Source organism: Brassica napus, chromosome C6 (assembly GCF_020379485.1).
Source record: "Brassica napus cultivar Da-Ae chromosome C6, Da-Ae, whole genome shotgun sequence".
Classification (NCBI taxonomy): domain Eukaryota; kingdom Viridiplantae; phylum Streptophyta; class Magnoliopsida; order Brassicales; family Brassicaceae; genus Brassica; species Brassica napus.
The window spans coordinates 10,638,337-10,662,819 of NC_063449.1; the positions used below are offsets into that span (position 1 = coordinate 10,638,337).

The following is a 24,483-nucleotide window of genomic DNA, read 5'->3' on the forward strand; positions in this document are numbered from 1 at the left end:
GTGGTTTTGGCCGCTCGGCTAGGGGTGTTGCTCGATGTCTTTGAAGCTTGCGAGGTAGCATGTTCTGGAGCTCTTCTGACTTCCTCTGATAGTCTCGACTCCTTTCGGGGATGGAAATTTTAGGCATTGGTGATATGTTGAAGGAACTGCCTTCATGCTATATAGCCAAGGCCTCCCAAGGATTGCGTTGAACGGGGCTGCACAGTCTATCACGATGAATTCTACGATTTTCCTAATTTCTCCGGCGGTTACTGCGAGTTCGATTGACCCGAGGGAATAGGTGGTCTCTCATACGAATCCGATGAGGGGTGTTCGTTCTTGTTTTAGGAGTGCTTTGGTGAATCTCATTCTTTTGAACGCGTCGTAGAAGAGGACATCAGCCGAGCTTCCGGTGTCGAACATTACTCGAGATAGTTCGCAGCCGCTGACGTCGAGTCGTATTACGAGAGCATCGTCATGTGGTTTATCGAGATTTGCGGTCTCGTTTTCGTCGAAGGTGATTTCATAATCGGGACCTGATAGGGGCTCTCTTATTCCTACGCTGTTTTCGGCTCTTCGTTGGTACGCTTTGAAAGAGTTGACAGAATTGCAGAACTTGGAGCCTCCGTAAATGAAGTCGATTCATCTTTTGCCTTTGTAGTGGGCCGGGAGATTCCATCCCTTAGTCAATGGTGGTCGGTAGCGTCTCTGCCCCCCAGACAGATTGCGATTAAGGGTCTGTATTCTGTCTTTTTTCTGAATCTGTAGGGCAATCGATTTTTCTAATAGCTCGCGAATTTTGGTCATTTTGTTCTTTCGTTTGAAGTTGGGGATTTTTCCGCGAGGGGACTCTGTGTTTGGGTTGTACTGAGTGACGCTGGGAGGGGGAGTGGCTTCATCGGTTTTTTCTAATGTGCGGATTGCTATTGTGATCTCGAAACGAATTTTCCCTTCAGTCTGGCTCTTGATTTCGTCGGTTGCGTTGTTGTTTGGCCCCCACGAAATCATGTCGACTCTTTTCTTCGGACTCCCTGCCTCTTTTGTTTGTTGGGACTTTGGCCTTTCGGTTGGATTTTGGAGTCACTGGCTCTTCTTCTTCTTCTCCGGCTTCTTCAGTGGTTTTCTTATTTTCGTTTTGACTATGAAGTGCGGCTCGACATTCTTCGGTCGAGTGGCCCTTGCGATCATGGAAGGCGCAGTATTTGCTGAGGTCGTATGTTGAAGACTTTTGCGGTGAATTATTTATTGCATAGGAATGTTACCCTTTGGTGGTTGGCTCTTTAGGAGTAGCAGGTCTTTTGGTTGCGTTGTTCTTGTTCGCGCAATACTGTTCTTTCAAGGCTGCGACCTCCTCCTCATGGGTGGCGAAATAAGAGGCTCGGCGTAGGGCGTCATCCAACGAGATAGGTGCTCGTACTACCAATTCTTCCCTGAACTTGGATGAGAACCAGACGCCGTTCTTTCATGCCGCGAGGGCAACGACCTCGTTTGGATGTGAGATCTTGGCCTTGATTTCTCGGAATTTGTTTATGTATGCTCTTAATGGCTCGAAAGGCGCTTGTTTGAGATTCCATAGATCTGCTTCGGTAACTCTTGTCTTTATGAAGACTGAGTACTGTTTGAGGAAAGTATATACCAACTGGGTGAAATTGTCGATTGAATTTTCTTCTAGTCCTGCGAACCACTCGAGGGTGGCCCCGGTGAGGTTCTCGGTGAAGAAGCGGCAGTAACCTGCTTCTTTTTCGTCGTCAGTGAGTTGTTCTCTTGATATTACTAAATGGAAGGCTCGTACATGGGCCTTCGGGTCTGTGTTTCCGGTGTATTAGGGGAATTTCAGTTTCCCGACGTGATGCAGCCTTACGCTGGCAATTCTGTTTGTGAATGGAGTCCTTCTCGTTTCCTCGATGACCATGTCGATATCGGGGGAAGAGCTCGTTGCCATATGCACGATCGCATGTATCCTTTTGAGCTCGGCGTCGTTCCTTTCGATATAATTCTGAAACTTCCTAGTTTCGCTCGGGATCCCTAAGTCTTCCCATTGGGGGTCGATATTGACGGGACCGCGAATATCGTGTCTCCGAGCTTGTTTCGTTAGGTTATTGAATCCCGCTTGATGGAAGGTCCTCGTTACGGATGGAGTTTGATTCTCGAAGATAGAATGGTTCGGTGGTGGGATCCGTGTCCTTGGCTCCCCTTGCCTTTCCGTTGATCCGTTCTGGAATTGGATCGGAGTGCTTCGTGGGCGTTGGAGCCCATTGTCGATTTCGTCCAATCCATTTTAGCTTAAGCTTCGGTGGGTCATGCTTTGCGGCGGGGGTCGTTGTGAATTTTCTCCCGTGTAGCGTCCAGATCGAGCGCTTGGGATCTATGGAGTACCGAACAGTCCGGTGCTTTGGGGGTTTGACGTCGCTCTTAACGGATCGAGGGGCGTTTGATTTCTTTCTCGAGTGGTTGCAGCTCGATGCTCTGCGAGTTCCCTTTCAACTTGGTCCAGTCTGTTAGCAATGGTTTGATTGGCGATCCTTAGACTACGAATTTCGTCGATTAGAGTCGTCATCATTCCTCGAAGTTCGGTTAATTATCCTCGAGTTTGGGCTAGAGGAGTCGGCGAAATCGGTCTGGATTGGGATCAGGTCAGGTCATCAGAGGATTGTCTGTCTCCGGAATGGTTCCAGACTCGAGCTCCAGCTCGTTCCGGGATTGACGTCTGGTTGATCGGAGGAGATCGATCTTGACTCGAAGTCCCGATTGGAGGGATTCGTTGCGTCTGGGCTGTTTCGGTCGTGTCATTTGCTCCCGTTAACCCAGTTGGTGTCACTCCGTTTCCCGAGTCGGGTCCGATAGGATCGATGTCGTTGACTCTTGAAGGTGCGGTTCCGGTGGTTTGGTTAGGATCCATAGTCGCGCTTAAGAAACTTAGATCGGTTTCCTAGCAAAGATATTTTTCGTTTATCTTCCCCACAGTTGGCGCCAAAATGTAGAACCTAAAATCTACACTAAGTATTTGATAGTGATCGGAAGTTTGATCTAGGGAAGACAAAAGATGTAGGCAACGATATCTTTAGAACACAACGATGTTAACAGTTTCCAGTAGACAAAAATAGATTTTATTGATGAATAGGATCGAATACAATAAGTTGAACTAGATCGAATTACACAAGTGAGATCGGTACAGAAAAGGATCTAAGAACAGGAGAAAACAAGGTCGATGTATGTGTGTAGCTCTCTCTAGGGTTTTCAACGTCTCCCTCTTCATGTCCCTTCTTCTTCCTTTACAGTAAGTCGACCTCGTGATGTTCGTAACGGTTACGAGATCTCCGTCTCTTGTTCCGCGATCTCCGACGACCTCGACGACTCTTCTTCAAACTCGACTATTTGCTATGGGCTTCAGCTCCTTAAGGCCCATGTCTTTGATCGCGGCCGGTTAAGGTATTACCCAAAATTGGGTCCAACACAGATCATCAATGATCCAACCAAGTTCTGTGTCGCCCATTGAGGAGTTTCACACTGCATCTGTGAAGATCGAGCATAGATCGGGGAATCTGGGGTGTTGTTCAATTCTGATCAAAGGCATCGACGGTTTCAGATTTCAGGGGGGTTGAGCCATCATCCATTATCTGGCGTCGGAGATAGCTTTCTGGAATGTTTCTACAGGGGCAAAGCTCCGTTTTTCAAAGATGAGATGGTTCCTTGAGCGCCAGAGAGACCAACAGATCCATGCTGATAGAGTTCCTACTCCGATTTCCACTGGTGGCAAAGAAGGTATTTTTTGAACCATTTCCCATCCCTCATGGAAGTTATTGAAAGTATGAGGGTTGATACAGCTTGATGTTGGAGATAATGTCCATACCTTTTCTGCATAGGGACACTGCAACAGGAGGTGCGTCACTGATTCTTGTACATTGCATCTTGCATAGAGAGCAGAGATAGGTATGTTTCGATCGAAAATTATTTTCCTACTGGGATTTCCAGATGAAGACTTTGATTTTTTTTCTGATGTTTTTGTTCTAGACTAGAGAGCCAGTCGGGTACAGCAGCTTGGTATGTGGGGAGTGTCTCGGAGCTCTTTTCTGTGATTTCAGGTAACCTGACCGTGTAGAGTATTCTCCAGATGGTTTTTAAGCCAGACTAAAGCATCAGCGACTCTTAGTTTGCTAGGTCTTATCTTTAGGATTTGTTCCCTAAGGAAAGATAAACTAAGCTCGAACTTTTCTATGTCCCATTAAGAAGTACCTGGCAGGAGCAGATCAGAGACTTTGAGTTGTTGTAATGCCTCTGGTGCTGGTCAAAAAGGATTAAGCTGCTCGCAGTGTGAGAGCCACAGATCATCCCAAACATTAATTGACTCTCCTATTCCCACCATCCATCCCAGCTGCTTAGTAAGGAGATCTCTGCCTATTAAAACGCTTCTTCATCCATGCGAGGAAGAAGAAGACGCATGACATTTCAAAAAAGGTTTCGAGTGACAATATTTTTCAGAGTACGCAGCGTGCAAGGAGACAAGTAGGATTCTTTAAAATACGTCAGCTAATCTTCGCCAGTAGCGCATTGTCGAAGGAGGTAACATCTTTAAAATCCAATCCACCTTTTCTAGCCATTTTATCCCAAGATATTCATGATACTTTCTTTTTCCCAGGTTCTATGTCTCACCAGAATCTGGAAAGAGTTGATTGGATACTCTAGGAAATGGATTGTGGGAGTTTGAAGCAGGACGTAGTGTGGGAAGACATTGGTGCCAAGACGCTTTTCATCATAATCATCTTCTTTGTATTAGATAAGAACTTTGTAGACCAGCTAGCTGCTCTCTGCTAAATCATGTCGACAACAAAGGCAAACAAATCTTTCTTTTCACTACCAAAGTATTCAGGGAGCCCCATGTATTTTACCTACTCTGCCTTCTTTTTCTCTTCCAAGGACTGATTTCATCAATGCCCGCGCATCAGGACTTGTTCTTTTGGAAAAGAAAATTGATGATTTCTGCTTGTTAATTACTAATTAGTTGTCCAGAGACTAAAAAGAGTTATACCTCAGAGTTCCTACTTCAATTTACAATAATGACGAAATGTGTATTTTCATAAAACCATAAAAAAATAAACACTGCACTTTTATTTTATTATAAAAAACAGAGGATAACATTTTATTTAGAGTTCAACGGTCACACCGCTTAGCTAGTGACTGATCTAGACACTAACTATTAAGCTCGAAACTACATAGATGCACTCGCATTGGCGTCATATTCGTGGACTAACATTAAATTCCTCCCCACTGGTTCTTCCCAAAACTCAGACATATTTGTATTAACAGGGTAGGTAATAAGTTCACGAATGTTCATGGGTTGGATAACGTTTGGATTGGCTCCAAAGAGAAGATGAGCGAACTGTTCCTGTGCCTTCTCTGAGTTGTGACGTCCATCGAAGAAAAGATAAGATCTTTGATACTCACATAGCTTTGAGCGCACGTTAGGTCTACCGCAACCGAAGGCGTTGTGCGACCCTATACCGCAGCACGATACATTCGTAAAGGAGTAACCTAGTCAGTCACAACAAGTATTATCAAATACTAGTTCCAAATATCTTATATTAACTATTACTCGTGTGTATATTTTGTAACGGTAAATTACATAATACTTACGGAAATTCATGTTTCTTTGTGTCCTGCGAAGAATGACATTGTAGAAATCGAAAACTGTGAACTGGAAACCCGATCTGGCTCTCGCTAGATCGTTCAGCATCGGTCCGAGTCTAGCGTTGTGTTGTTTAGCCAAATCATTCAATTTCTCGTAACAGTCGTTTCCAGTGTTAAACTCCTGTCTCACGATAGGAAAGCAACCCAGTGCTGGTAACGTATATACGGCGAATTTACTAGCTCCCGACGAATACAACATCTGCAATATTCACATTAATTATAGTGTAACAAATATCATTAATATACTACTAACTAATTTTCTCATTACTTTAAAATTGAAAGTACTTACCTCGATATTGTTTCTTAGTCGGCTAATGACTGAAATGACAAAAGCTTGTTGAGCAGAACCATCGGCGGTAGGGTTGTTTTTCGTGAAGTTATAGTAATCTTCCATACCAATGGATATCATAAACAATGATTTCGTGATGTAATCTTCTTTCCAATTTGATATCATCTGATTAAATCTCCTCACTTGGTTATTCAGATTCAACTATAAAAAAAATTAAAACCATGCATTAAAGACATTTTTTTTGGACAAACATTACAGAATTTTGCTTATAATTATTTAACAAAAAATAATAACAATACTAAAAAATAAAAATGATGAGAGTACTAATCAATTATGAATAACAATAATTACTTCCTTTGTTCGCTGCATTATAAATATACATAAATAATTAAGGAAACTTACAGAGTCTCTGGCAGTCCCAAGTATGCTAGCAGAGTCTACAGCAAAGCTAGCTCCTCGTGAGACATTGGCGCCAGGTTCAAACGCCGGCGGTAAATCGTGTGGAATCCCCATGAATTTTGCTGTCATTTTAGTAAATAAATATATGGTTACTTGAAAACGAAACCAAAAATAAATCTAAGTTTTTTTCTTAATGTTTGAGAGTTCTGTCCCTATCTTTATTTCATTTTTTTTTCAAATGGAACATGTTCAACAAATATTTAAGAAAAGCATAATATAAACTAGGATCCTTAGTCCGTTGTATTTCAAGATTTCACACATTTATAAAATGCTCAATATCTTTGAATTGCTTGTTTAATTAAACTCGGTTTAAAATTTTTTACTTAAAACAATTAACTCACCGATAAAGTCAGGGACGATTCTGCCATCCGAAAACTTGCCACTGGGGTCATCTCGGGATTTACCGTAAGGCCAGAAGTTTTGAGGAAATCTTGTACCTGCGAGGAACATTCTGTTTCCGGCGTCGAAGTTGGAATCGCCGAACGTGAACAATGCCACCGCCGGAATATTTTGTCCGGCCACGGTGATCGGGTCGTGGAACAGAGTGAATACTAAAACTACCCCTAGAACATTCGCTAAACTGCAGTTGCATGCCATTTTAGTGAAATAGAGAGTAATAAGAAATGTTTGATAAGTTCCTCGGTGTACTACTATATATTTATATAGTAAAATATTTGAAACAAATATATTTTAAAAAAGTTTGTTACAGTTAATCGAACCTATTTGAATGACAAGTTTTATCGAAAGAGCCCTTTCAAGTGACAGCGTTGTGAACGTGGAAGTGTTCACCATCCAGTCTCACTTTTTTTACAGGTGTTGGAGCATTTTTAACTCGTTCAGTTATCATTCATTCTAAACTTCATTCTAAGCAATAAAAAATTTGGTATTTTTTATACTTTTTGATATAGTATATATTAAGAGCATCTCCAAAAAATACTCTATAACTTCAAATACGAAGTTTTTTGCTCTAAAAAAAAAACTTCAAAACTTCAAATTTGAAGTTCTGAGGAGTGAAACTTTATATTTGAAGTTTCACTTCTCAAAAATATTTTTATTTGTATTTTGGTCCCTACAATTACACATCACATTTATAATTCATAAATATTTTTTTTATTATTTTAATCCTTATAAAAATTATATCTCATAAATATTTTATCACATTTATAATTCATAAATATTTTCTTGTTTATTATTTTAATCCTTATAAAAATTATATCTCATAAATATTTTAAGTTTTGTTTACAAAATTTAAGTTTACACAAAATTAAATAAAACTTTAAAAGAAGATTTAAAATATTTAAAACTAGATTTAGATAATACATGAAGACATAACTATTACAAAAATTTAAATATTACAACAACACTAATAGTCATGTAAGTTTGATTCGGAACCTTCAAAATTTCCAAATATTGTCAAAATAAATTTGTGTAATTGAAGATGGTTGTTGTTGTTGTTGTTGTTGTTGTTGTTGATGATGTCTTTTCGTACAATTCTTTCTTGCTCCTATTGAATATATTCACGAGTATTAATATCATCGATAAAAGCTAGTATTTTAGCAATATTTTATGTTTCTCTTTTACTTTCTTGTTCTGATCTAATGTATTTAAAAGTATTAATATTTCCCGATTTAAACAATTTTTATCTCTAATCTACAAATTAAATATGAAGAGAGCTATTTTTACTTCGAAATGCACTAGTAGATCATATTAGCATTACGAAAATTACTTTGTGGAATAATATGATGTTTTGGTTGAAGTTTAATATTAATTAAGTTATTTTGTTTAAAATTTTATATTTTAATATAAAATTTTATTAATTAATATTTTTGTAATATGTTTATATATGTGCTAGTTATTTACAAAAATTTTATGAATTCAAATTAGTTATGAAAAATATAAAGACTATATTATAAAATACAAATAGTTTTGAAGTTAAGTTTGAAGTTTTGCTTTTGGAGAAGAACACATTTAAACTTCAAATATAGAGTTTTAGAAACTTCAAAATAGAGTTCTTTTTTGGAGATGCTCTAATTCAATCCGAGAATCGATAATTTAGATTCGGTTATAAACATGTTTTGAACAAAATTTTCAAAGTCAGCCTATTACAACACTAGCTTCGTCCGCTCACACACATTCCGCTAATCCGTCTTTCGAAATTCTTTGGAATTGATTACCGTTCTCAGCCATTGACTAAAATTTCGAAAAAATGAGGTTTTCCTCGTTACTTCGGATGTCGGGACTTCTCAAGTCGTCTCTAAATCTCGGAGGATTTCTTCTATGCTCAAATCATGCTGAATCACATCATCGCCTATTTTCAATTGTCCTTATTCTATTCAGGTATGGTCTTATTCATTCTGGAACCATTTTGTACCAACCAAGTTGCTTTGATCTAGTGGTATAGGAGCTCCAGCTGAAGTGTCCGCCCCTGGGTTCGAGCCTTGGCCACTGCGGAATTTACATGTGGGCTGCAGCATCTGAGACCGAAGACCGTTACACGGTGAGCCACATGGTGACGCCCTGGCAGCGTCCATGCTCACTTCGGTCTCTAGTCTAGACCACTTCGGTGGGGCCAGGATACTCGGTTAGCAAAAAAAAAAAAAAAACCATCTTGTACCTCTTCCTGTTTTCGAGAATGGTATTTGAAAATAGAATTTTTTGGTATCTGGTTTAACTTTTGCTATAACAAGTCAGCGTCAAATCTGAAAAAAGTGGGCTGTAATCCGGTGAGACTTGTAATTTTTAATTATTAATGAAAGGTGTTAAAAAAAACACTTTTTTTTTACAGCAAAAGCATTTACAGACTCATGTAGACTCTGTAAACCAAAGTGGTAACTCTGCATCCATGTGTACGATGAACGACGGTTGTATCCGAGCACTGCGTGCCAAGCGATCCGCCATTATATTTTCCGTCTTAGGAACATGAACGATTTCTGAGTTGGTGAAGCTTCTTCTCAAAAGTTTAATGTCCTCCAGGTAACTTCCAAATGCTGGCCATTCCTCTGGTTCTGAAACCATCTTCACTAGTTGAGAACAATCCGTTGCAAACGTGACCCGGGACTGTCTTAAGTTTTTCATACATTCCATTGCCCAAATTAAAACCTCCATCTCCGCATGAAGAGGTGAGAGACTTTCCCTTACATTCCTTGCCCCTAACAAACCCTCAAACCCTGGAAGGGTACTGAGCCAGCCTTGTCCTGAAAAAGAATCTTTATCTTTCCAAGAACCATCCGTGAAACATCATCTTCTTGTGGTCTCTAAGGTCGATCTGATCTGTACTTCAGGTGCCACCCTTGGATTATTGATATTCTGTACCTCAGCCCAAAGTGTTGACTCCAATTCTGCTAATTTGAGCGTCTCTCTCGGATCAATATCTATATTACTGAAAACTTTATTATTCTGACCCTTCCAGATGTACCATAGTATCCATGCAAACTGATGATCCTCCATTTTCGGGTTAACTCTCCAAAATAAGTGATCCATATTAGCGAATAAAGAACCAATAGGAAAAAGGTTTGGATTTGATGGAATCTTAGATAGTGCCCACACTTGCCGTGCCGGAGGACACTCGAAAAAAACATGATGTATTGATTCCTCCGGGTCTCCACACCGTTCACAAACTGTATCTCCTTGTATTCCTCTTGATTTTAAATTCTTTGTCACTGCTATACAACCTGTCAACAACTGCCATAAAAAATGCCGTAACTTTGGAGGGCACTTCACTTTCCAGCAGAATGCCTTGAGTGTATCCACATTGGGACCATAAAATTCTGGTGGTTTCTCCTTGTCCGGATAGATCCTTTCTACTTGATACCCTGATTGTACCGAGTATCTCCCATTCTTAGTGAAATGCCAACCATTTCTATCATCCATCTGATTTCTACTCAGAGAAATACTTTCAATCAATTTTGCATCGTTGGGCTCCACCAAAGTCCTAAGTGCCTGTAGATTCCAAGTGTGGGAATCCTGATGAATAAGGGAATCCAATGTAAGGTCCGGGTAACTGTTATGAAGGTTTTTGTTAGCTGGTCTCGGGCGAGTGGATGAGATCCAAGGATCATTCCATACTGAGATAGATGACCCTGCTCCCATACTGAGTTAAAAAACACTTTTCAAAAAAAAAAATCAACATGTTTGAAGTTATGTGTGTGTGTGTTTCTGTGTCTTTGGTTATTATTTTGAAAATGTAGTGCTTTATTATATTCACATACTTTGCAATTATATTTAGTTTATTTCAAAATAATTTTGCCTTGAGAAATCATAAAAGAGTTAAAAAGAAGAAAAGGTTGACAAATTCTGTTAAATGGTTTCATATTTTAAATTAAATTGGTTTAAGTATAGTATAATTGGATAAAAGAATAAAATAATATGTGGTCAGTTTTAAACACATCTTATATATTAAAACAGAAGTCACAACTTTGATTCATGTGATTTTTTAAAAAATAAACCCAATGGACATATTCTTAAAAAGTCATGTTACATTTAATCTATAATTTTATCATTTAAATTTTGGGCCTACAAGAAATTTTTATTGGGTTATCAATAGTTGGATTTAAACAATAGATGATCCATTGGATTTATAAGTAGTATAAATTAAATAGATATAATTCAATGTTGTAATACTATACCTCCATATTTAAATATTTGTCGGTGTTAACCTTTAAAATTATAAAGATTTTTTTTAAATAACAAAAATTATATTATCTAAAAATGATTAATCTTTACTACCTTAAACCAATGAAAATAAATTTTAAACTATATAGTTTATTTTAAAAATTAAACAAAAATTAAATGTTAATTATTTACTCGATAATATAAATCTATGAAGCGAAAAGTTTAATTTTTTAAAAACTTTCTAAATTTGTGAAATGTTACTATATCTTTGAATATGACAATAAAACAATATTTTACTAATCTTTATATATATAGTTACGATTTTAATAATGAAATAATAATCCGAAAATATATATATAGAAGAAAATACAAATACATGTGAAAGTTTGAAACAATCTATTTAAAGAAAAAAATATATCGTAAACTTATTATGTTTTAAAAATTGATAGACACATATATATTATAATATATACTAATTTAGAATTGAAAACAAAATATTTATATAAAATAAATGAAAACAAAAACCTGTGCGGTTGCGCGGATCGAGATCTAGTATATATTATTTTATAAATAATTTGTTGTAATCGATTTTCTACGGTTCAGCACTGTAATGACATGTGGTTAAAGGTTCCGTCCAAATGTCAACCATACGAAACAATAGCAACATGTGAAAACCGAGACATATAGTAGACATATATCAAGCTGTAAAATGTATAGGGTCTAGGTTCCCCTTCACACTCTAAGAGTATGATTAGAGTATGATTGGTAAGCAAAAGAGTAACTCAGAGTAATAAAAGTAGAGTAATTAAGTGGAAAAGTGACAGAGTAACTGAAAGCTAAAATGAGAGTAGTTGTTTTCTTCTTTAAAAATCAAGAAGGATAAAAGTAACATATTTACTCTAAAGAAATAGTAACCAGCGAGAATTTAATAAAAAATATTAAATCTTATTTCACCTGATCGGTACACGTTTGAGCTAAATTTAGAGTAATTGCTTTTTGGCTGGTGTTATGAAATAACTTATAATTTATAGTATCGAGAAATTTAAATAAGAGTAGAATTTAATACCCGTAGGAAGCAAATAACACTAGTATAAGGGAGAGAGTTTATTATAAGGAAGAAGAAGAAGATGTAATGATTCTTTGATTATAAACTCTTGTTCTTGTTTTTGGTGTACAAAAGAGTGAGATGAGTGATGGTATTTATAGTGAACAACAATACATAAAATAACAAAGATGGTGCTTAATTTGGTAAATGAGTGGGTGATCATAGTGTTTGATGAGTAGATGATCATAGTGCTTGAGTTGGTAAAGGGGTGGATGATCATAGTGTTTGAGTTTGGTAAATAAGTGGATGATCATTTCAATGCTTATCTTATAACACTCCCCCTTGATCATCCATCTTGTATTACGTGGTGCCTCGTTAAAAACCTAGTCATGGAAAACCCAATGGGAAAAACCGTAGTAAAAGTAAAAAGAGTACAACTACGTAAGCTCCCCCTCGAATGAGTAGTCATAGAACCTTTAGAACAATGATAGATTTTCATCTCTCAAATTGTAACATTCTCTTTGGGTGTCTATCTTTTGTATGTTCTTTGTTGCCTCGTTAAAACCTTGTCATGGAAAAACCCAATGGGATAAAAAAAAAACCATGATAAGGAAAAAGAGTACAACCACACTTACTATCATATTTCTTTCTCTGGAAACAATATCTTCAGGATATGCATTCCAATCAACTCTCTTCAGAGAATTAAGCTTAAGAGAATAAACTCTATTCATTTCTATTATGATATCTAGGGCCTTTAGACTTCTTGTCCATAATTCTCTTTTGACTTAGACAATAGTTTATTGGTCTATTTGGATTTCAAACCAAATTTCTTACATATAATCGTATAGAAATTCGTCTCGTACATACGAATTATTCATTTGTAACTATAGAAGTTACTATTATGATTTTCTTTCTTTTCATATGAAATTACATCTTTCAGTAATGAAAAAGATTAATAATTTTCTTAAATAACACTCTTACGTATGGTATTTCAGGACCAAACATATACGAGCGTCTTAAATAAAATACTTTAAGGATCTTTATGATAACATCTCAGTTTTAGATCTCCAGTTTAGAATACATAAAAACAATATAGTATTGTCAAGAGTTTTCTTCCAAAATATAATTTTTCTATAACTCTTCAGGAGTTTTGATTATATTCAAATCATGATTCTATTGATTTATAATCTCTTGATAAATACAAATGGATACATTTGTTAACCTTATAATATTTCATATATCCCATAAAATAGTTTGTTTCAATTCGATCGAATATGCAGAGTTCCCGGGAACATGATTTTGATATCATCAATCCTTCATGGATTATACTTTCAGGGATTAACATTTTTCAAGTGGATTGTTTTATTCAAGTTCTTCCTTTATTACCAGACTATAAGGAACTTGAAACTAGTTGCATCTACCATATGAAATTATGTCTCTTCACAATCAATTTCATATTGATCCTTCTTTGTGTGCAACGGTTCATTTACATCTCACTTGTTTTACACCTTTTAGTGTATGGACTACTGGTCCAAATACTTCTCTATTTCACAAGAAGTTTATATCTTTGTCTATTGCATCTTTCTGATTTGGCCAATCATTTCTTTGTGTACACTTTTCAATAGACTTTCTTTCATGATCCTCTTTCTCATTTATTATATCAACTGCTACTTTGCATGTATAATATCATCGACGTCAATTTTCTTATCGGTTCCATTTTGTTTCATACATGACATAACTTATTGAGATCTCTTCATTTGTCTCAGGTACCTGAATTTTCGTCAGTCATGTTTAATTTCTCTTCTGGAGATCATACAAAACTATATTGCCTCGTTTTGACCATTATCAATATATGCTCCTTTTCATTTACGAGGATTTATCTTGGGAACCAATCTGTCTACCACGCTGCAGGCGTGACTAGCAGTTTGATATTGTTCTTGTAGAACATTTATTCTTATTGGAGCATTTACAGCTGGTATATGTGACTTGATCACTATATTTATATGGGTCGTGTCTGGCAACTGCTTTAGTAAGTTTTGAAATGAATTATCTTTTGGACTTCTATTTCACATTGTGTTTAGCCCGAGGATCAATGATAATTCATTTCAACTTATTTTCTTTTCCAGCTGTTTATTTTCTCCCCCTTATGTTGGAAGTACTAACTCACTTTTAGAATTCATGTATAGCCTTACTTATATTTTTCGGGGATGGCTCTGGATTCTTAAGTGTCAATAGAGATTTATATCCAACATATATTTCCAACCTCATTTGAAAACACATCTTCATTTGAAGCTCTGTGGCGGAGCAACATCCAACATTCTTAGATGAAAATGATTGGTTTCTGATCCTATACCAATGATGGGGAGAACTAGTGAATATTTATTGGCTTGATGCGAACCAGTGTTGCTCAAAATGTTTAGCACTTATCTCAGTGAATGTGCTATAGTCGTTAAAGACTTTAAGAAGTGAATTCACCAATATTATAAAAATGCATAGTGGGTGATCAGTCCACTAACATCTTCGTTATTTATGCCAATATCTTATTTTGGCTGGTGAAAACCATATTACCCTTTTATCTTATGGGTAAGCAACATATGTCAAATCATTCGGAAGAATCTTCGGGTTCTTATATGACTATGCATATGACCTTTAAGTATATATTCGCATTATTAATGAACCAAAATGGTCTAACTGATTCATGCCAAATGTAAACTTCTAGTTTACTATACATTTATCTTCATTATACTAATCTTTGTGTAGTACAATATATAAGAGGCTGTAGATATTTTCTCTAAAATACTTATACTGCTTTGAGAATTATTTCTGATTGAAATGTATATATCATTTCGTTTGCTTATTGTCTCAACATAAGTGTCTCAAAATCTCATGGATTTACTTTGAGAAAAATTCATCAATCTTAGTTTTAGTGTAAACATAATCTTCTGGATGTTTGACTTATCAAAAAAAAGTGAGATTCTTTAACTCTTCCCCTCGAGATGATAATACTACAGGTTTATCAATCTCGAATGTATCTCATTTTCTTAATCAACAACATATCCTACATGGGTTATGTATTTTTCGTAGATCCTTTTAACTTTTGATACTTATAAAAATACAATACCTTAAGAACTTTAAATTGCATTCTTAAGAACTTTAAATTAAATTTTTATGTGCAGTAATACTATGTATACTTCTGGAGCATCATATATATCCTCTTTTTAAGCATTCTATAAGTTTTTACTACCTTGTATTGTACACACAATAAATTTTCTTTCATCTTCAGATGAATTCATAATTTCTTTTCTTTATTACCATGTTTATTTTCTCAACTTTAAGTGAGAGTATGAGTTCTATAAAGAAACTCTTTGGACCTTGACCTCATTTATGCTCACGTCTAAAACCACTATTTATGAGTTTTTTAAATGTCATATTCTCTTCAGGAGAATGAATCATAATCAACTAGACGTGATTTATCAATAGATATTTTTCAATATATATGCATCATAAAAAAATTTCTTGAAGAAATTTTACTTTTAAACTTAACATCCAACATAGTTGGCTTTATTTACAGACTTCAGGTCTTGTAATCTTTAAATGCAAAATACAAAATGAGCTTTAGGTAATCACTTCAGGTGATAATACCTTTTTTATATATATTATCTTCCAAAACTTATGGATCTTTTAGAGTCAAGCTTTAAACTTAAAATCCTCAATATAAATGGTAATAAAATCAAAATATTTCAAATATATATAAATATGTATTAACAAAGGTGTCTTATTATATCAGAAAATAAATAAAACTTTCATAGTAATTATTATATAGACTATATTATTACTCTCATGCTTTTTAACAAAGTTTAACCTATCAATCAATTTAATGAACAAATTTATATCACTGCCAACTTCATGCAAATTGATTTATCTAATCAAGTTTGTTAAACTTGTATATAAAGCATAAAAATACTTATCTTATAAACAGAAGTATATCGGCGATGAAAGTTTCAGCTGTTCACGTTTCTGAATTGGCTGATAACTTGTACATATCTTTCCGAGAGAATACACAATCCTGAAAACTTTAAATTTTGCTCATATAAACATGGCCATTACATTAGTAAATATCAACATATAATCCAAATTCTTTTATGATATTAGACCAAAGACTAATCGACTACAAAACTAACCGATTACAAATAATTTCTTTTATGATGTTAGACCATGAATCATAAAGTATGTTTCCTTAATACCATTAAACCATGAAGCATATTAAAGTATAATAAGCAAAATTTAATTCATCAAATAACTATTATTCTTACATATAGACAAGCGTTGATATATATATATATATATCATCGTCTAAAATGACTATATATATATATATATATTATTTTTTTTTTAGAATTTCTCAATTTTAAAATGAACCATTTATTATGAACTTCATAATTTAAAAACCGTTTACATTAATCATACAAGCAATAACAAGTAAATATAATGTAAACAAACATAAGGCGATGTTAATGCCAAAATATTCATCAGTGGTTCCTCCAACAAAAATAAAATACATAGCCAAAAAAATATAAATCGCACATAAAATTAAAGCTAAGCGACTCATCTTCATTGCGATTGAAAAACCGAAATATGGCGATTTGAAAATTTTGAGAGGAGATGAAATGTTTTGGATGAGTGAATTAAGTGAAGAATGAGTTGTATTTATAGATGAAAATACTGTTCATAGCCGTTTGAAAAAGAGAAAAATTTTGAAAATTTTTCTTTGTGACCGTTGGGGTTAAATCGAGTGCACTAAAAATCAGTCTGAAAATATCGTATTAAACGATCAATCAAATCTATTAAATTTCATAAAATTTTGATAAAAATAAAAATTATGGTGAATAAATATTTTTTGTTGTGATAATAAATTATGCGACGGCTCAGCTGGTCAAAGCAGAATAATAAATAAATTATACGGCGGCTCGGCCGACCAATTAGCAATAAACAAAATATAAGGTGGCTCAGCCGACCAGTTAACAACAAACAGAAAATAAAGGCGGCTCGGCCGTCCAGTTAACAACAAACAGCAAATAAAGGCGGCTCGGCCGTCCAGTTAACAATAAATAGAAAATAAAGGCGGCTCGGCCGTCCAGTTAACAACAAACAGAAAATAAAGGCGGTTCGGCCGTCCAGTTAACAATAAATAGAATATAAGACGACTCGGCCGACCAATAAATTAATTAAAATACTAATAAATAATATAGGCGGTATTCCGGCCATTATAACATAATATAAATAATAGTACATGCGGTATACCGACCATTATAGCAGAGTATATATGATACAATAAATTTTACCGAATTGCAGAACGATCGTGCTGATAACGTGTTATGAAATAACTTATAATTTATAGTATCGAGAAATTTAAATAAGAGTAGAATTTAATACCCGTAGGAAGCAAATAACACTAGTATAAGGGAGAGAGTTTATTATAAGGAAGAAGAAGAAGATGTAATGATTCTTTGATTATAAACTCTTGTTCTTGTTTTTGGTGTACAAAAGAGTGAGATGAGTGATGGTATTTATAGTGAACAACAATACATAAAATAACAAAGATGGTGCTTAATTTGGTAAATGAGTGGGTGATCATAGTGTTTGATGAGTAGATGATCATAGTGCTTGAGTTGGTAAAGGGGTGGATGATCATAGTGCTTGAGTTTGGTAAATAAGTGGATGATCATTTCAATGCTTATCTTATAACAGCTGGAATATTATCGCTATACACGGTATTCAATCAAAGCCTAAGAGTGTGATCGAATAGTATCTATAGAGTAAATAAATTAGAGTAAATGTTTTTTTCAGCTGAGTTACTCTATTTTCTACCAATCAGATAAAATTGTCTTTCAGCTCATTTACTCTAAAATGGTAGAAATATAGAGTAATATTTTTTCTACCCTAGACAAACTAAAAACTTTACTCCTAATTTCGCTCTTTAATTTTTTTCCTTTTCCACGTTTACTGTTCTACTTTATTGTGCTAATAAATACCAATCAAAGTCTAATTTTATTTCTCAACATCATCTAGTATTAGCCAAATATGAGTACAAGATTAAAATCTTAAGAGATTTAAACCCAACATACAACTAGTAAAATCTAGTATCATCTGAAAACAATTAAAAAAATTCTACACTACCTAGATTAAACTCAACACAGAATCATTATTTTCTGTTTTTTAAATACTTACAGTATTCTAACAAAATCTATTGTTTACTAATTTATTTCTTAGATTATACTTTACTAATTACCCCAAGTAAAAAAAATTCTAGATCCATCACCTCTAAACACTACAGACATCTTAGCGATATCACTACTAAAAAAAGTTAGGCATTCATGGCACAATAATATAGCTCGTTTTACTGAACTGTTATCGTGGATGAGTTTGAAATTTCCGAATTCTATAACCGCATTAGATAAATGCTATGAAAAAAAATTAGTAAGCGAGGCTTAAAATCAGGTTTTCTACCGCACATTTAGTAAAAATCACAAATTCTATAACCGCATTAGATAAATGCTACGAAAAAAAATTAGTAAGCGAGACTTAAAATCAGGTTTTCCACCGCACACTTAAACATTAGTAAAAATCACAAATGTTCATTCTCTCATCTCTTGTTTTCCCTCTCTCTTATCTCTCATTTCCCTCTCTCTCTCTCTTAGAACCCTAAGAGAAAATGAGTTTGATTCTACGTCTCCTAAACCTTAATTCGCTTCTCCCTCTAACTTTAACACAATTTCGATCGATCTAAAAATGTAAAAATTAATATTCAAAAAAAGAATCACAAAAAAATCCTCTTAAGCACCACAACCCTCTCTCTCGATTCACAAATAATCAACCAAGAGTCAAGCGTCTCTCTCTCAATCATGATGAATGCTTCGAGCAACATACAGAGATGGCATAATCCCTATCATCATTCGCATCATCTTTCTCAGATCCAGAGTCCGATTCAGATATCATCAACGAACTTGTTCATATCAACCTCCGAATCAGGTTTAATCCATCTCGACGACCATGGAATCTCCAAATTCATCATCTCCTCTCACACTCCACGACCTTACAAAACCGCGACCTCATCTCCGCTTCTTTCCTCGAGTTCTCTCAGTCCCAATCTTCGCTACGTCCGACGCAAACTAACTCTGTCTCCAAGAGCTTTGCCGCTGTTGATGGGGGTGGTCTCATCGTCAACCTATTTGCAGGCTGGCCTAGAAAAGGGAGATAACTGTGTTATGGTCTGTTTGTGTTGGAAAGTGACAACGATTCTCTCGCTCAGTTTCTACCAGGTAAGTGTCATTCTCTATCTGTTCCATCTTCTTTTCGTCTCTCTCGCTAGTCTCTGTCATCTCTCTTTCTTGGTGCATCTAGGATTGGATTTGTATTATGTCTCTAGATGCAATGACTTTTAGGTTTTGAACTTTTATGATTACCATGTAATTACTTGAATGCCCTAGTTCTCTATCCCTTTAGCTAAAGAAAGGACCTTTGGTAGGTTGAGAAAGGTGGGGAAGAGTAGCCACCGTATCTAACACCAACCTCCTGCACCTGCGACAAAGCTAGAGCAACGTCAACTTCCGTCTCTCGCGAAGTTCATCTGCCTAACGACGAAGCCCAGAGACGAGCCGTTTTGATTGGGCCGAGATGAAGCTCTGCGCCTGATGAGTTTCTCTGCCGCTTCTCAGATCCGTCTTCGCCGGTCTCTGTCTTCACCGGAATCACCAAAACCACCTCTCGTCGCCACCACCACCAGTGACCTCTCTCTCTATCTCTCTCTGGCACTCTCTCTTTCTCTGTGTTTTTAATTTGTTTTTTGTTGTTCAATAGAAGGTGATTTTTGTGTTCTTATTTTGTCCTTGTTGTTCAGTAGAACGTATTTTCGTCCTAATACGCCCATGTTCTTGTTTTGCTAGATTAATTCTAATTTCTCTAAGGCTCTCAATCTCTCATAATAAGGCTGGTTCATTGTATTCCAGATCAAACTCTTTTGTGTCCTTATGTTATAATGTTTTGATGACAAATGAAAAGAGCTCATATAATCTAATTGAATATATATGGTTCTAGTGAATAAATGCCAAGACGATTACTGGAAATTAAATGATGCAACAAATTTATAGATAATTTCATACTATCATATAATTATTATTAGAATTACACACTAGGAAATATATTATCCCAAAGACAGCAATTTCCAAACCACAAACACACATAATTCGATTTAATAAGATACCATAATCAGCCACAGGTAGATAAATTGGCTGTTTTCGTAGGTCTCACAAACCTTTAACCACACAAACACACCACGAGAGTGAGAGCATTAGTTACGCGGAATTAACTGCGTAGAAGTAGAGCTCATCGGTTCGGTTGTTGGTCGGACGTTTTCCCCCATGCATAAGGAGACCTTTCTTTCCATACACGGTGGCAGTCGTGTAACCGGGCCAACCGAGTTGACCCGGTTCAGCTCCTCCTCCAAACCTCTCCCACACCAGTGTCTCAGTGTCCAAAGCAAACCCTTCATCAGACAACGTCCCTGGTCCCAAATGTGCCTTTGGGTCCGGCCAGGTCTCTCCTCCAAATATCAGTATATATTTCCCCACAACCGCATGTCCAAACACGCTCCTCGCAGAAGGTTTGTCTCCTTTAGTCTCCACTTCGGTCCATTTTTGAGTAGCCGGGTCATAAAACTGCACTTGGTCGGACTCATAGTCATTTTTTCCATTAGGATCAGGAGAAGTTGCAAACCCGTAAACCACCCAAATCTTTCCTTGCACCACAACGAATCCAGCTCCTCCTCTTCTCTCGAACCTTGGGAACTGCTCACCAGGATCAGGAAGCTGAGACCATTTCCCATCAGCAATGTTATAGGCCTCGATGGTCCTGAACCTAAAGGGTGTCTTGTTGGTCCCTCCTTTGCTCACTCCACCGAATACATACACATGGTTTTCATCCGAAGCCATGGAGTGGTAAGTTCGAGCCTCGGGTCCTCCCTCTTGATCCAGAATGGTCAGTTTTGTCCATTCATTTGTCACCGTATCGTACGAATAAAAGTCATCGAACTTTTTATTCTCGTCGCGGCCTCCGAATAGATAGAGCTTAGTTCCCACGGACACCATGCGGGTGCCCAAGGCCTTGACGTCAGGGGCTACTCCCTTGGACGGAGAGATTGACCAAGTGTGAGTGTTGAAGTCAAAGACGTAAAGGTCTTTGTCGATGGAAATGTTGGGAGTTAACTCGCCACCAAACGAGTAGAGCTTGTCTCCGACCACGGCTATGCCATGTGAGCTTCTCGGTCCTGGTGTCTGTCCTCCTTTCTGCTCGACCTGTTAATCAGTATCAATGACCAAGATAAATCAAAACCATGTTGATGATATGTGACTATTAAAAAGGGATAAGTATGATCAGTCAATTAATTATGTATGAGATGGGTGGAGAACGAGGAAAGGGTATCGGTGTCGACGTAGCTTTACTAAAAGTCTATGTTTATCTCGTGGAAAATTATGTATACGAGAGAAATTAGGCTGACATTATAATATAATCCATGATTAATTAATTAGTTACCTTGATCCACTCGCCTTGCACACTCGGAGCCATAGCTGCACTATTCAGTTTTTGTGTATTTGTTTGCGTCTTTCATCTTCTTTCCCCGCTGTTCTATTTATAGGCTAAAAACCTACGTAAGATATTTCCAATTGTGTGGTGCTTGTGAATCGTTGTGAACTTATGCATGTGTATTTTTGTCAAAAAGAGAAGTGAAAATGTTGGCTATTTGTTCGTTTGAAAAATGCCATAGATAGCACTAAAATATCTTTTGTTCAAAAATTGGTACACAAATTTCATTTTCTAAAATAACACCAAATAAAAATTAAAAATCATTTTATTTACATCTTATATATTAAAATAGAAGTCATGACTTCTTTTATGTGTGATTTTTTAATTTGGACCATCACTTAGAAATCTTATTAAATGTATTTTATTAAGACTAATAATACATAGAATTTTTAAAATACTTTAATCATAATATCTTTTGATATCTTTTCATTTTAATTTAAAATTTTAACAAATCTGTTTTAAAAGATTTTTACAAGATCTTCATTTTCGAAATTATATTTAAATATTTATACTAATTTGGAAATTAGTTTGAAATATTATTATACATTAATATATTCAGTTATCGTTTATAAAATGAAAATAAAATATTCTATAACATTTTATCTATTATATAATCATAATCAATCATATTAAAAGAAAACTATTATATTGAGGTAAATATAGTAAAATTGTATTAAAATTAAAAATTTATAAATTTTATTATCGTAAGTATAAAATATTTATGTTCAAAAATAAAATCTAATACGTTGGTAAAATAGGTTAACCACTACAAGAAAACAGCGGTATTCTAACGGACATTCCGACGGAAAATGAAATCCTCGGAATATCCCGAGGAATTTCCGAGGAAATTCCGAGGAAACACAAAATTGGGTTTCCTCGGAATATACCGACGGAATTCCGAGGAAATATCAATCCGTCGGAATATTCCGAGGAAATTCCGAGGAAAAATGGGTTCCTCGGAAAAAACCGATGAATTCCGAGGAAATATTATAGCCGTTGGAGAGCCGTTGGGGGATTTTACAAAATTCCGAGGAAATTCCGACGAACTAGCCTTTTCCGTCGGAATTTCCTCGGTCTGTCGGCAGGATTTAAACTATAAATACAAGCACTCCTCTTCCTCTTCATTCACTCCATATCTTCATCCTCCCTCTTACTCTATTTACACACGAATTTGATTCATAAAAAATATGTCTTCTTCAAATTATTTTCGTTCTTGGATCGATCAACCTCATTTGGATCCGAACACGAGATTGCTTACGGAAGAATACCAACGAGGTATAACCGAATTCATGGGGTTAGTTCACCGACAACCGGAAGAAAAAACAGGTATGTTAAGATGTCATTGCTCTAATTGTAAAAATAGAAAGGTTATTAAAGAGTGGGATGTTTGGATTCATCTATATTTGAGTGGGTTTACACGAAGTTATAAAATTTGGTATCATCATGGGGAAACTGATTATGAACATGGTAGTACTAGCGAACCTCAGCCAGCGGTTAGATTAGAAGAACCAATTAGAACGGATGTAGATTATGGTGTAGGTACTGAGCAGATGGTAAATGATCATTTTAGAGGGGAAGATTTACCCAATGCAGAAGCTAGGAGATTTTATGATATGTTGGATGCTGGAAAGCAACCATTGTACGAAGGTTGCAGAGATGGTCATTCAGCTTTATCATCTGCTACAAGATTGATGGGCATTAAAACAGATTATAATTTGGCTGAAGACTGTGTGGATGCGATTGCTGATTTTGTAAAAGGTATTCTACCCGAGGATAATGTAGCTCCTGGTTCATACTACGAGGTTCAGAAACTCGTAGCTGGTCTTGGTTTATCGTATCAGGTAATAGATGTATGCAGCGACAACTGCATGATTTATTGGAGGGTGGATGAACAGCGGGTTACATGCAAATTTTGTGGAAAGCCTCGTTATAAAGAAACGAGTGGAAGAGTTCCAGTGCCATATAAAAGGATGTAGTATTTACCTTTGACGGAAAGGTTGCAGAGGTTGTATCTGTCTGAACGCACAGCGCAACAAATGAGATAGCATGCAGAGCACTCAACAGATGGTGAGATCAGACATCCTTCAGATGCAAAAGCGTGGAAGCATTTCCAATCAAAGTATCCCGACTTTGCGTATGAGAGAAGAAATGTCTACCTTGGATTATGTAATGATGGTTTCAGTCCGTTTGGCAAGAGTGGAAGACAGTATTCTCTATGGCCCGTCATTCTTACACCATACAACCTACCCCCAAACTTGTGCTTGCGACGAGAGTTTTTGTTTCTCTCGATTCTCGTTCCCGGACCAGAGCATCCTAAGAGATCACTTGATGTGTTTCTTCAGCCACTAATATATGAGTTGCAACAACTATGGGCTCAAGGTGCTGAAACATACGATGTTTCGTGTAAAGAAAACTTTCAAATGCGGGCAATACTAATGTGGACAATAAGTGATTTTCCAGCATATGGTATGTTGTCTGGATGGACAACGCATGGAAGGCTATCATGTCCATATTGTCAAGATAACACTGATGCTTTCCAACTAAAACACGGAAGGAAAACGTGTTGGTTTGACTGTCACAGGAGATTCCTACCACCTGATCATCCATATCGTAGGAGTAGGAATTTGTTTACGAAGAACAAGAGGGTGTTTGACAGTCCACTTCCGGAAATTTGTGGGAAAGATTTGAAGATACAACTAAGAGATTTTGGTGCAGAAAGGACGCCAGACGTCGGTGGACATGAGCGTTTTCCGGTAGATGCTGTTGGAGAACTACA

At 36.2% G+C, this 24,483-nt stretch overlaps 3 protein-coding genes and 1 long non-coding RNA gene across 6 annotated transcripts; 2 read left to right on the forward strand and 2 right to left on the reverse strand.

The window, feature by feature from the left end:
* The first annotated feature begins 2,217 nt into the window (after window positions 1–2,217).
* LOC106348444 lies at window positions 2,218–4,868 on the forward strand. 2 transcript variants are annotated; one of them, XR_001270921.3, is made up of 5 exons: window positions 2,218–3,741; window positions 3,843–3,909; window positions 3,991–4,061; window positions 4,207–4,539; window positions 4,616–4,868. It is a non-coding gene; the product is annotated as an uncharacterized LOC106348444 (long non-coding RNA). The 2 variants fall into 2 exon arrangements; XR_001270920.3 differs by having other exon boundaries at window positions 2,770–3,741; window positions 4,210–4,539.
* A 198-nt stretch (window positions 4,869–5,066) lies between these two features.
* LOC106348443 (GDSL esterase/lipase At1g54020) lies at window positions 5,067–7,060 on the reverse strand. 2 transcript variants are annotated; one of them, XM_013788183.3, is made up of 5 exons: window positions 6,754–7,060; window positions 6,356–6,474; window positions 5,954–6,154; window positions 5,611–5,863; window positions 5,067–5,472 (listed from the first exon to the last, which is right to left on the reverse strand). In XM_013788183.3, the coding sequence occupies exons 1-5, from the start codon at window positions 7,007–7,009 to the stop codon at window positions 5,186–5,188; spliced, it is 1,116 nt and encodes a 371-aa protein (XP_013643637.1). In that variant the 5' UTR covers window positions 7,010–7,060; the 3' UTR covers window positions 5,067–5,185. The 2 variants fall into 2 exon arrangements, with proteins under 2 accessions (XP_013643637.1, XP_013643635.1); XM_013788181.3 differs by having other exon boundaries at window positions 5,067–5,508; window positions 6,754–7,058.
* Window positions 7,061–18,654: 11,594 nt separating this feature from the next.
* BNAC06G06820D lies at window positions 18,655–20,035 on the forward strand. The gene is made up of 2 exons (XM_013788185.3): window positions 18,655–19,387; window positions 19,594–20,035. The coding sequence occupies exons 1-2, from the start codon at window positions 18,971–18,973 to the stop codon at window positions 19,615–19,617; spliced, it is 441 nt and encodes a 146-aa protein (XP_013643639.1). The 5' UTR covers window positions 18,655–18,970; the 3' UTR covers window positions 19,618–20,035.
* A 299-nt stretch (window positions 20,036–20,334) lies between these two features.
* On the reverse strand, window positions 20,335–21,708 carry LOC106348445 (epithiospecifier protein-like). Its single transcript, NM_001316057.1, has 2 exons — window positions 21,657–21,708; window positions 20,335–21,418 (listed from the first exon to the last, which is right to left on the reverse strand). The coding sequence occupies exons 1-2, from the start codon at window positions 21,687–21,689 to the stop codon at window positions 20,420–20,422; spliced, it is 1,032 nt and encodes a 343-aa protein (NP_001302986.1). The 5' UTR covers window positions 21,690–21,708; the 3' UTR covers window positions 20,335–20,419.
* Between the last annotated feature and the right edge of the window lie 2,775 nt (window positions 21,709–24,483).

What these genes read in the sequence shown, in the direction of transcription:
- LOC106348443 (XM_013788181.3), bottom strand. Translation starts at nt 7,009, where the DNA reads ATGGCATGCAACTGCAGTTTAGCGAATGTTCTAGGGGTAGTTTTAGTA. An exon ending in GACTAAGAAACAATATCGAG is followed by an intron (nt 5,864 to 5,953) that starts GTAAGTACTTTC and finishes TGAATATTGCAG; the next exon opens with ATGTTGTATTCGTCGGGAGC. An exon ending in ACAAAGAAACATGAATTTCC is followed by an intron (nt 5,509 to 5,610) that starts GTAAGTATTATG and finishes GTGACTGACTAG; the next exon opens with GTTACTCCTTTACGAATGTA.
- BNAC06G06820D (XM_013788185.3), top strand. Translation starts at nt 18,971, where the DNA reads ATGATGAATGCTTCGAGCAACATACAGAGATGGCATAATCCCTATCAT. An exon ending in TCTCGCTCAGTTTCTACCAG is followed by an intron (nt 19,388 to 19,593) that starts GTAAGTGTCATT and finishes GACCTTTGGTAG; the next exon opens with GTTGAGAAAGGTGGGGAAGA.
- LOC106348445 (NM_001316057.1), bottom strand. Translation starts at nt 21,689, where the DNA reads ATGGCTCCGAGTGTGCAAGGCGAGTGGATCAAG. An exon ending in TGCAAGGCGAGTGGATCAAG is followed by an intron (nt 21,419 to 21,656) that starts GTAACTAATTAA and finishes ACTGATTAACAG; the next exon opens with GTCGAGCAGAAAGGAGGACA.